The 11,993-nt window shown below is 43.9% G+C and overlaps 1 protein-coding gene across 1 annotated transcript in view; it reads left to right on the top strand.

Moving 5' to 3' along the window:
- The window catches only part of cdk19 (cyclin dependent kinase 19), a 37,726-nt gene extending 25,743 nt beyond the window's left edge, over positions 1 to 11,983 (top strand). Inside the window, exons 5-13 of the mRNA XM_023394282.2 lie at positions 4,002 to 4,059; positions 5,234 to 5,365; positions 6,546 to 6,689; positions 8,815 to 8,884; positions 8,973 to 9,045; positions 9,648 to 9,745; positions 9,928 to 10,006; positions 10,191 to 10,436; positions 11,555 to 11,983. Coding sequence (XP_023250050.1) covers positions 4,002 to 4,059; positions 5,234 to 5,365; positions 6,546 to 6,689; positions 8,815 to 8,884; positions 8,973 to 9,045; positions 9,648 to 9,745; positions 9,928 to 10,006; positions 10,191 to 10,436; positions 11,555 to 11,680 — 1,026 coding nt within the window. The 3' untranslated portion in view covers positions 11,681 to 11,983. The remainder of the gene's footprint in view (positions 1 to 4,001; positions 4,060 to 5,233; positions 5,366 to 6,545; positions 6,690 to 8,814; positions 8,885 to 8,972; positions 9,046 to 9,647; positions 9,746 to 9,927; positions 10,007 to 10,190; positions 10,437 to 11,554) is intronic.
- The last annotated feature ends 10 nt before the right edge of the window (positions 11,984 to 11,993 follow it).

Genomic DNA, 11,993 nt, shown 5'->3' with positions numbered 1-11,993 from the left:
GGGGGGGGGGGGGGGGGGGGGGGATTACTGAAGGTGATCTGTTGTTGCAGCAAATCCAGACTAACCTACTGTAAATGTACTGTACTGAGTACGCACAGTAGTGTCTGCCCGACTGTCCCGCGCAGTCCGACTGCAGCAGCACAACACACACGATGCTGCCGACGTCAAGACGGACTCAGAGGGGCAGGAAGTGTAAACTCGATGTTTAGAAGCTTCAGAATAAAACATTAATTTCTGTCTTCAATTATTAAATTAGGAAACACTGAGCAATGAACATTATACTTACATTTTTTTATAGTAATAACTCTATGTAAGGTCTATCTGCATTTAACTAAAGACAGTATAGATGGTTATGGGATATTTATCTGATGCTTTTCTTCTTTATAGACTGATCCTGGCTGAGGAAAACAGTGATGCATCGTTCCCTTCAGCCCTGATCTGTTTTCTGTTCACACTGTAACTTCTGCCTCCAGAGGTCTCTCAATCAAAACAATAACAAAAGATGGCGTTGGGTGACGTCATGAAATAGCGCGGGATCATGGGAGTTGTTGTCTTCACCACCGTCGCCGTAAGCTCCTCCCGGTTTGGATTCCTTCAGTGGGAAAAAAAAAAAGTCTTAACCCTCTGAGGTCGACGGATGTTTCTATTGATATCTTTGTGATAATACAGTGTGGAAATATGGTTCAGTGTTGTTTAAACCTGTGGACTCTCCACTTTCTGTTTCACATTCTCTTGTGAGATTGTACATGAGTCAAAGCCGCAGCTGGAAGTCCTCGAAGCAGAGTGAGAGAAAAACGCTTCGACTCTGTGATATTACAAAATCTCATTTAAGGCATTTATTATACATTTATCTACGATTTCGCTCATATATTTTGTTTGAACTTGAGACTTAAACACATTTAAATTCATCCACATCAGTAATTTGGAGAATTTCAAAACCTGTTACCGCGGTTACTAAATAATCTACCACATCAGTTTGGAGATCCTTCCTTAATAGTTGACAATCAGCAGACGGGTGGTATAAATATAACAGGAGTTTCATGCTACAATCACGTGTCTGCAGCCTCACAGTCCCGTGATTGTTCTGATCTGCTTTCACACAACAAACAAACAGCACCGGAGCTGGACTGGAACTGGGCCGAGAACGCTCCTTCTCAAGTGGCTGCCGTCCAGTTTTTAAGCCCAGACCAGAGTTCAGATGACAGCTTTCCCACCGGCCTCAGTGAGCTGGACCCGACAGGCACCAGAGTCTGTCTGAACCGGACTAAACAGGTTCAGCATTTAACCCCTCGGAGGTCTGAGGGTATTTTCTCGACATTATTTCTTAAATTCACCTTTTAAAAAAGGTTTCATGCAACATAATGCGGAAGTGGATGAATTTAAATGTGTTTACCAAAGTCTCAGGTTCAAACAAAATATATAAGATATGATATACGTAGATAAATGTATAATAAATGCCTTAAATGAGATTTTGTAATATCACGGAGTCGAAGCATTTTTCTCTCACTCTGCTTCGAGGACTTCCAGCTGCAGCTTTGACTCATGTTCAATCTCACAAGAGAATGTGAAACAGAAAGTGGAGAGTCCACAGGTTTTAACCATATTTCTACGCTCTATTATCCACATCAGTAATTTGGAGAATTTCAGTTTTTCCAGTTCATCAGGTTTTGGGCCAAATGATCTTTTTGCACATGAGGGTCAAAAAAAGTGTATTTACAACACATGGACTATAAATCCTCCTAAAAAACAGAACAAACTGGATTGAAATGTTGAAATGAGGTAATAACATTGAAGCTCCTTTCATTATCACTTAGAGAACTGGACCAGCTGCTTTCACACGACTCTCCTCCCTCCCATCTTGTCGTTTCCACTCCTGTTTCTGTTTCTGTTTCGTCTTTTTATCTCATCAGAAACATGTCACTTGCTCCTTTTGCTTCTTCAGAGGCCCTGACTCTCTCTGCTCTGTTACAGTCACAGACACTCCAGAGGTAATAACTGCGTTTCAAACAGCCGACATTGAATGTGTTCAGGCCCGGCAAATTAATTCAGCGAGGCCCGTTTGAAATGTGAAAGAAGAACTGGGAGCCTGAACTCGCTTTTGTGTTTGCCGATCGCTGCGTGTCTTGTTGTGGGCGTGAATAATAGACCTCATTAGTGGTGCTGTTTCTATAGCAACAAGACGTGTTTGCCAGGCAGAACTGAGTCCGGTGAGCCAGAGGGTTCACGTTCACACGGACACCCGGGGAGAGTCGACAGGCTGTTTGATGACAGGCGAATAACTGCGGTCGGAGAGAGGGCGACTGTACGCCACAAACACACGGACCAATGATTAACTGTGCAGCGTCCGTTTGTGTGATGTCACCGCATGATTCAGTGGACAACGCAGTGCACATGACCCAACGTAATATAGAGGAAGTGTAACTGTTAGATTTTGATCCTCTCCGTGACCCCTGTGGTGAAAGTGCCCGGCAGACTCCCTCATGCTGCTCGTTTCCTTCCAGTATGAAATCTTTTAAAAGTTGCATTTAAGAAATAATGTAGAAATTGAGAAAATAACCTTAAAACCTCAGAGGCTGTGGTCAAAAAGTCAAAATAATCTCCTCTCTAACCAAATCTCCTCGACCTCGAGATCGAGAAAATACCCTCAGAACCACTGCTGAACCACCCGGCAACTAGCTGCAGGCACAAGTTTGAACGCAGTTTAACAGAAACGTATTTCCCTCAGGAAATGATGGAAAGCAAATTTGAGTTATAAACAATAGTAAAATAGTAAAAGTAAATATTGGACTTATAGTAGCCAAGTCGCTAGAAGCATGAATGCTAATGCAGCTGTGTGTCTGCTGGATGTGTAAAGTGGCAAATGTTTACTAACAAATGTTTACTTCCAATAATAAATAATATATCAATATTGTGTTTTCTGCTTGGAAGTGGCCCGAAGCCTTAAAGCTGAACTCGTCTGCATGAAGCGGCTCCACTGAGAAACCATCGTATCTTTCAGCTCCATCAGCTGCTGAAACATAATGTTATATATTTTTCCCTCAGGAACTGGTGCAAAAAGGAAACCGGAGCAAAACCGGAGCTAACGGCGTCATGTGATCCATGTGCACGTGACTGTGTGTAACATGAGAGAGAGAGAGAGAGAGAGAGAGAGAGAGAGAGAGTCACTGTCAGCAACAAACTGCAAAGCAGCTTCATCGCTGTGGTTCATCAGCAGCTGATTTTAGGGAAAAGATTTGTCAGTGTTTGATTCTGTCTTGTTCCAGTGTCTTCATACGCTGGGGCAAATCAACAGAGCAATAAAACATAATAAAGGATACAGATTTATAAGAAAAGAGTAAAGAATAAAGATATAAAAAGTCAAATTAATTACTAAATGATTTGGTGGAAAGAGTAAAAGGTTTAGAATGATTTAAAATCGAGATGTTCGAAGGGTCCTAGAAGCTTCATATGTCACAAGCAGGTCGGAGATATTTATATTAGAGTGATTTATACACAAGCTGCAAGATTTTGAAATCAACTCTCTGAGTGACAGGTCGGCCAGTGTGAAGACTTTTAGTGTACATGTTGAAAGAGAGATGCCGACCTGTTTAGATAAAGGATGTAATAATAATATTAATGATAGCGCACACCTCACACAGAGCAGCCTTTTCAAACGCTGCCATCTCCCGTCGATTTAGGTCAGTGTGCTAATGCAGCTTTTATTTCCCACGAGCTTCTTTCTGTTTACTACAAGTTCCTCACCCAGAAACCAGAGGAACACGGCGAAGGTGTGTGAGCTGCTGATTCCACAGCAGTTTTAAGTGCACGCTCGCAAAAAATGGCTGACTGACGCGGTCACGTGGTCGTGTGGTTCAATAACCAGAGGGACATGGCGGCTGAACGCATGCGGCACAGACAGAGGAGAATCACTAATAAAAGCGGGTGTGATACAGGAAGTGTGTACACTCATGGAGCCGCTTGGTTTAAAAGCGTCATCTTAACATTTTCTGTGTCTCCTCCAGAAACCGGCGAACATCCTGGTGATGGGGGAGGGTCCCGAACGAGGAAGAGTCAAAATTGGTAAGACTGAGAAAATGTTTCTGCGAAGCGCTGGGCTGTAGATATTACCGTCAGCGTGACAGTGGGATCGATGAGGCCGTTGACCTGGTTGAGTGTCCGATAGCGGCAGTGCTTAACCTTCTCTGTGAGAGGTCGACAGGGAGCCCAGATCAGTGCTGTTGCGTAAGCCAGCTGGCCAGGGGACTGTTGAAGGGTAACGCTGCAGCGCTGGAGTCTATTTTTAAACTCTGTGCACCTAGTAATAGTACGAGCTGCAACTGGACCCTCTACAACTGCTGCTGACAAGGATCTCTCTGGAGGGAGCGACTGTTACCGCACAGGGCCGGTCCACAGAGAGATTTGACTCGTTAAAACTGCACGCCATGAAGTAACAACAGGATTTAGACACGCTCATGTTCACCTGTCCGACTGGTTTTGATCACTTTCCACAAAGGAACCTTCGAATAAAAGAGATGTAAGATTTAGGTCAGGGGTGAGTTTATCTCCAGAAACCAGGGCCCAGATTTATGAAACTGCTAAAAGTGAAACTTTGGACTTCATTTAAATATAAATGTAAAAACCCTTCACCTCCGACAAAAGTGAGAATAAAAGCTTCAGAAGTCTGAAGTTGATTAATGGAGGATGTTTGATGATTACAGATCAGAGGTGAGCACAAACCTGCTGAGATGTTTCTCTCTGATTGTGTAATATATCTTTAGACGAGATAATTACACGGTAGCTTTTCCAGCTCACGGCCCATTTGCAAATCTCAACCGTGTCGGCGGCCCACACCCGACGCCGTGACAATAAGGAGGCCTAATAATAAGAGTTCTTTTAGCACGCCATCGGGTAAAACAAGTAGGTGATGTGTGTGGTCTGGCGGCAAATTTAAATGTTTTTATTTATTTATTTTTTTTTATTAGTTTACTTTTTACAGGTGACGCAAAATAAAAAAACAAAGAAAGTGAATCATAACAAGACATGACATGACATGACATGACACACCCAGAGAACAACCACTGAGATAGACGACAGAGACATAATGACATTAATTATTGTGTTTTCCATGTTAATAGCTGTTTATTAGCACGACACGAACGTGTAAAAACCTCAGCTGTATCAGGAGGTGTGAGGCAGATCGGCCCGATGGCGTCTTCGTTAACGACACCTCTCCTCTCTTCCCCGCTCGCTCCAGCTGATATGGGTTTCGCCAGACTCTTCAACTCTCCCCTCAAGCCGCTGGCGGACCTCGACCCCGTGGTGGTGACGTTCTGGTACAGGGCCCCCGAGCTCCTGCTGGGGGCCCGGCACTACACCAAAGCTATTGGTGAGTACAGGGGTCACGTGTGCAAAGAAAGCCCTGCGTGTGTGTGTGTGTGTGTGTGTGTGTGTGTGTGTGTGTAAAGCAGCCATGAACACACACTTCTCTGTCGGACTTGGACCCCTGACTGTTTGCGTGAGTGAAGCCGGTGTGTGGTCGGCGTGGCAGCTACAGAATGTGTAGGTTTGTGTTAGCGTATGGATCCAGAACAGCAGGTGAGGACTACCTGTCGGTCAGCTGTCCCTCTACCTGTCGGTCAGCTGTCCCTGCAAGGTCTCTCAATGTGAACAGGAATCCACCTTGCTGGTTTACAAGGTCTGAGCCCCACATGACCAGTAATCATCATCGGTATGAAGCGTGTCTGCCTACATGTCTATATTTATCATTCCAGGAACATGTCGCCACACCAGTTCACACTCTGAGCTCCTATTGTGTCTCAGGCCTCCTCTGTGTTTGTGTGTGAGGTGTGAAACAGTCAGATATAGAAACTGTCCTGTGTGTTTAACCCTCTGAGGTCTGACGGTGTTTTCTCCGTTTCTACATTATTTCTTAAATTCAACTTTTAAAAAGGTTTCATACAACATAAACCTGAGGGTTTATTCCACAGGCTCTGAACATGCTGAAGAAGTCATGACACTTTGCACACGCATGAGGCCTGGTGAAACTTTACATGTTTTATGGGTCTCGCGCATGGTTGTGGCAAAATGGCTCGATAGCGCCACCTACAAAATTTCAACGAGGCACTACTCACCCTGTGTTTTACCTACATATGTGAAATTCGGTGGGCACGTGTAACATGCCAAGACCTACAAAAAAGCCTCTTGCACCTATACCCTAAACCTGACAGGAAGTCAGCCATTTTGAATTTACTGTGCAATTTTGGTGCTGTTTTTGCAAATTAAGGCCGTCATACAACAAACAAACATAACAAGCTCCTCCTAGAAAAATCAATCAGATCGACATCATATTTGGTCAGGCTGATCTTAAGACCTTTTCGATGCTAAATCCAAAAGCTTGTCAGTTTTCGTCGGAGGACCTTCCTGCGGCGGAGCGGCCAATTCAATGTTTCGCCATGAAACAGGAAGTTATAACTCAAATACAAATTGTCCAATCTGATCTAAACTTCACGTTTGATGACACTGTGTGTGTGTGTGTGTGTGTGTGTGTGTGTGTGTGTGTCCATCAGATATTTGGGCAATCGGCTGCATCTTTGCGGAGCTGCTAACGTCGGAGCCCATCTTTCACTGTCGCCAAGAAGACATCAAGACCAGTAACCCGTTCCATCACGACCAGCTCGACCGGATATTCAGCGTCATGGGTTTCCCTGCAGGTATGCACAAAACTGCAACTACACAACTACACAACTACACAACTACACAACTACATCTACACACAGACGTCACCAGCCCCGCTGCGTTAACCCTCCTAATGTGTTAAAAAAGAAAATAAATTAATTAACAAATACTGAAGTTACTTATTATTCATCCATAAATATAACAAATATTTTCTTACTTGAGTTTTGATGTTAGACTTCATTTAATTCATGCAGTTGATCTATTTTATTGCTTATGATGAAAAGAACAGTTAAATATATTATCAGACTATGAGAGGCTGATGATAATCAAAATATAATTCCCAGAATAAGTTGTTTGTATTTTCTTATGTGGTCAGTTTTGCCCTGTAACACCACGGATGGAACTTTATTTTTTAGGCTTTTAGCAAAAAAAAAAAATTATCAAAACGTGTTTTATCATGAAGTCTTGTTTTGATCAGAACAAATTAAAAAAGTTTCACTCATTTAAACTTGAAAACGGGTCAAAAAAGACCCTAACACACCCTCAGTTGTGTTTTCACATTTCAAACTAAACAGATCAAATATTTCCACGTAAAGACGAATGAGCAGGGAGAAAGAAAAACAGCTTCTGGCGCTAAACACAAAGCAAACAATTCAAATGATCAGGGAGCAGCGACGGATGAATCATACTTTTTACCGGTTTTGGATCGTGATGAGTAAATTCACTCAAGCAGGAATTTCTTTTCTAAATGACTTGTTGTGTTAATTAAGTGTCATGACGTGATCTCACGACAGATCAATTAGTACGTTAATTAGTAGATTTGACCAAAGTCCTTCCACATTTGTGTAAAATAGCAGCTGGTATCGACCGATCGCAGGTGACACGTTGATCATTATCTTTTATTATGATGTTTCATCATCCCATGGTCTGTACATAAAACATACAGATGTAAATAAATTTATAAAACATTAATGTTTAATGTAACGTTATGTAACGTAATGTAATTTAATGTAATCATAGTCAAAGTTTCACAGTTGACTTAAAGACGCCCTGTGGAGTTTCCTAGCAACAAACACAGTTATGTTTACTGTCACTGTGTGTGTGTGTGTGTGTGTGTGTGTGTGTGTGTGTGTGTGTGTGTGTGTGTGTGTACACATGTGTTTGTATCCGTACAGTTAACAAACATGTTGAGTACATTTCATCCTTGTGAAATATTTGCAAAGGCAAATTTTCTAAACATTTGAAACCTACATTAAACAGTAATTCACACACACATTTACAGCGGAGTGTGTCGCTGCCTCCGGGGCGTTAGCAGCGGCTCTAGTTGGTCAAATAGTCTGAATTTTTACGAGAATTAAAAATGATGATGATGATGATGATGATGATGATGATGATGATGATGATGATGATGATGATGTTGAGCCAAAAAAGGAAGTTTCTCCTTATTTGTGAAACCTAAAGTAGAACTTCACAGGATGCTCCACGTCATTTTAAAGCATCTGATATTTCTTCTCTAAAACACACACACAACCTAAAACTTTATCTCATTATATTATGACTTTATTATTGTTAATTTACTCATTATATTATGACTTTATTATTGTAAAATTACAACTTTATTCTGGAAAAGTCAGATGTTTTACTCCGTCGTAGTTTCTAATGAAGAGTAAAGAGTAAGAAGAAGTTGTGTGTGATCACTGCAGAGTCAGTGATCTCGTTCCTCACAGTCTGAATGTTTAGATTCATCAGCTGTTGCTCGGTGACAGGAAATCAGGACCTTTATTCCTTCAAAATAAAGTCACATGTGTCCCCATGTAGCAGGACACTCAGAGAGAATGGGTTTAAACCAGTCTGTTAATTTTACATTATCTGGGTGTTTTCTGTTAACACTGGTCAAAAACAAAAGCATGTGCAGTGGCCTTCACTGTTTGTGTTGTAGATTTTATTGGATAATTCCATTTTAAAATCAATCTAAACTCAATGACCCATAATGAAAAAGTGAAAACACGTGATGTTACACTGGTAGTAATGTCAAAGATAATTCAAATAACAGTTTTGGAAATGATTTCACGTATTTTCACTTCGTCGTTAGCGCGGTGTGAAAACTTTCCGTGAAGACGCCGCATGACGTTGTTGTGTTTGTGCGTTTGCGTTGCACAGATAAGGACTGGGAAGACATCAGGAAGATGCCGGAGTACCCGACTCTGCAGAAGGACTTCAGGAGGACAACGTGAGGAGACGCTGTGATGATCTGACATCATCAGAAACTCACAAACAAATTCTGACCTAAGTGTGACGTTGTTTCTCTCACCTGACAGGTACGCAAACAGCAGCTTAATCAAATACATGGAGAAGCATAAAGTCAAACCCGACAGCAAAGTTTTCCTGTTGGTAGGTGACAAACACACACACACACACACACACACACACACACACACACACACACACACACACACACACAAATGAGTGAATGTCTGAGTTTTGCAGCAGGTGAAAAGCGTATTTGAGTGTTTGCATGTTGTCGTCCCGTGACTCACGGCCCTGAAGGATGTGAGAGTGACGTGTCAGAGTTTAGTGGGTAAACATGTAGAAACCCTTTAAACAGAGCACAGCAGTGTGTCTATATGAAGTTTATATTTACCTGCATTGGTCAACACTCAAGTCGCATTGTCAAAACTCTTCGCAGAGTCTGTGTGGGACCGAACTGTGAATCACTTTTCACATTACTTTCACACAAAATGAATTCCAACGACCACATTTTTCCAAAATCCATGAACTCTTTTCTCATTAGTTCATCATAGTCATTATATTTAATACTCACTTCACTTCCTGCCAGGTTTAGGTTTGCGGAAGGTGATTAAGGTCGGGTATCTGACCACGAGAAGATTCTCTGTTGTTCTTTCTAAAAATGCAAATGAACTCCTCAGACCTGAGCGCCAGCGCCGTGACCTCACACTCGTTCTGTACGCATGTGTGTTCTCTGTGTCTTTCAGCTCCAGAAACTCCTCACCATGGACCCCACCAAAAGAATCACGTCGGAGCAGGCGCTGCAGGACCCGTACTTCCTGGAGGACCCGTTACCGACCACCGAGTGAGTCTTAGTGAACTGTTGCAACAGGCTTCGCTTTGTCTTGATGCGGCAGAAGAAAAACAGGCGTGGAGTGGTTCTGAGGAATTCGTTTTTGTGTCCTGGTTGGTTTATTAGAACCAGAGCTTTACAGTATGTTAGTGCAGAAATGTTTCAGTGTCTGACTCCTGTGTCTTTGTCTGTAGCGTGTTTGCCGGGTGTCAGATCCCCTACCCAAAACGAGAGTTTCTCAACGAAGACGAGCCGGAGGAGAAAACGGAGAAGGTGAAAAATCCAGAGTCACAGAAAATAAACTCACATTTCCACGCAGCCTTTTTTACATTTCACCTTCTGCAGCAGCTTTCACAATACAGACACTTTGATAATGAAGTTATCTGTCCCCCCTCCATGCAGCCTCTTAATGACCTGTGTTGAGCCTCTGTCGGTCGCCCTGTGTTTCCGTCTGCAGAACCAGACTCAGCAGCACCAGCAGACGACAGGCCAGACTCAGGCCCAGAACCAGCAGCAGACCACAGCCCAGCAGGCGCCCTCTCAGCAGAGCTCTGCCCAAACAAACGGCACCACCGGGGCCACGGGGGCCACCACCGGCGGCGGTTTACAACACGGCCAGGACCAGGGGCCGCCCAACAAGAAACCTCGAATCGGGCCCTCTGGGGCCTCCTCAGGCACCGGGGTGCTTCAGTCAGAGTACCAGGTGAGTAGGAGTTTACACCTGCAGCTGACACTCACAAACATCGTTTTCTTTAATCCGAGAACATTTATACACGTTAAGTTATTTCACTTCCGAGTGAATGTAGCAGAGGCTGCGCGTGAGACAGCTGGTCGCTGTCAGGCCTCAGCTGATGTATAAATAAACCAATTGAGTGGCCTGACATACCAGGAGGGCGGCGAGCTGTCAGCGTCCTACTTTTCCCTCATTGATCCCACATCCCCCCGTCCCACAGACCATCACACACACACACACACACACACACACACACACACACACAATGATGCAATGTTGAAGTGGAGACATGTCATCAGTTCAGCTCGGGTCGTCACAGCTCAGACTCCCGTCATGAATCAGCTGAGTTCTTGTGATGAGACGACAGGTGACCGTCTGGTGTCTGATCGCAGTGTTTATAGTTTCACCCTTTAAACTCACGTCTGTAACTTCTGCCTCCAGGGGTCTCACAATCAGAACAATAAGAAAAGACGACGTTGGGTGACGTCCTGAAATAGCGTGGGATCATGGGAGTTGTTGTCTCCTCCCGGTTTGGATCCCTTCAGTGTCAGTGGTTCAGGAAATCAAACAGACCCGGTGATTATAACCATTAAAAACACTGAATGAAGCAGTGATTCACCGACGCTCCTCAGTGTCACAGGACAGGACGTCTCCAGCAGCTGAACTGTCTCACATTTCCTCAGCTTGTTTCTCTGATAACTTCAGGTCCAGACGTCCGACGACACGTTTATGCAATTTTGGAAAAGATGACATGATTATGATGGAGAAGTGATGCATAAACTGTAATAATGCAATGCTGAGGTCAATGACCTCTCAAGGTCACCAGAGGTCAAATACAAACTGCCTCCATGTCTGAAATAAAACCTTGGGGTATTTAGATAATATGTTGTTACACTAAATATAGAGCTAGAGCCAGGACACGATTAGCTTAGCTTAGCTTAGCTTAGCTTAGCTTAGCTTAGCTTATTATTAATAAGGGAATTGATAAGGGAATCAGATGTTTAATGGCAGTAACACCTGCTCAGGTGAAGATGTCTCTGCTGCTCACTGCTGTTTTCTCTCCACCCTCCCCTCCGTCTTTCCGTCAGCACTCTGGCTCCCGCCTTGGTTACCAAAGCAACGTCCAAGGTTCAACTCAGCCCCAGAGCACCATGGGATACTCGTCGTCATCCCAGCAGAGCTCCCAGTACACCCACCAGACGCACCGTTACTGAGGCTCCCGGTCACTCCTGAACCAGCAGAGGAGTCAGCTCCTCCTCCTCTTCCTCCTCCTCCTCCTCCTCCTTCAGACAGCCCTCAGCAACCTCAGCAGACGTCACCGGGGGACCTTGGCGCCCACGTCCTGGGACTTCCCTCTGTGCATTACATCATTCCAAGCCCCTCCTCCTCCTGCTCCTCCTCCTGCTCCTGCTCCTGCTCCTCCTCGGCCTCCCTCATCTCCTCTCACCTGACGGCCTTCACTGGCGCTGTAACATGAAGGCAAACCAACATAGGAACCAAAAAAAAAAAAAAAAAAAAAAAAAATTG

The sequence above is a fragment of the Seriola lalandi genome, unplaced genomic scaffold (genome assembly GCF_002814215.2).
Source record: "Seriola lalandi dorsalis isolate HSWRI2012SDOR001 ecotype SW California unplaced genomic scaffold, Sedor1 jcf7180002054947, whole genome shotgun sequence".
Lineage (NCBI taxonomy): Eukaryota > Metazoa > Chordata > Actinopteri > Carangiformes > Carangidae > Seriola > Seriola lalandi.
Note: the sequence above shows the minus strand (reverse complement) of the source record. Positions and strands in the feature narration are given on the sequence as shown.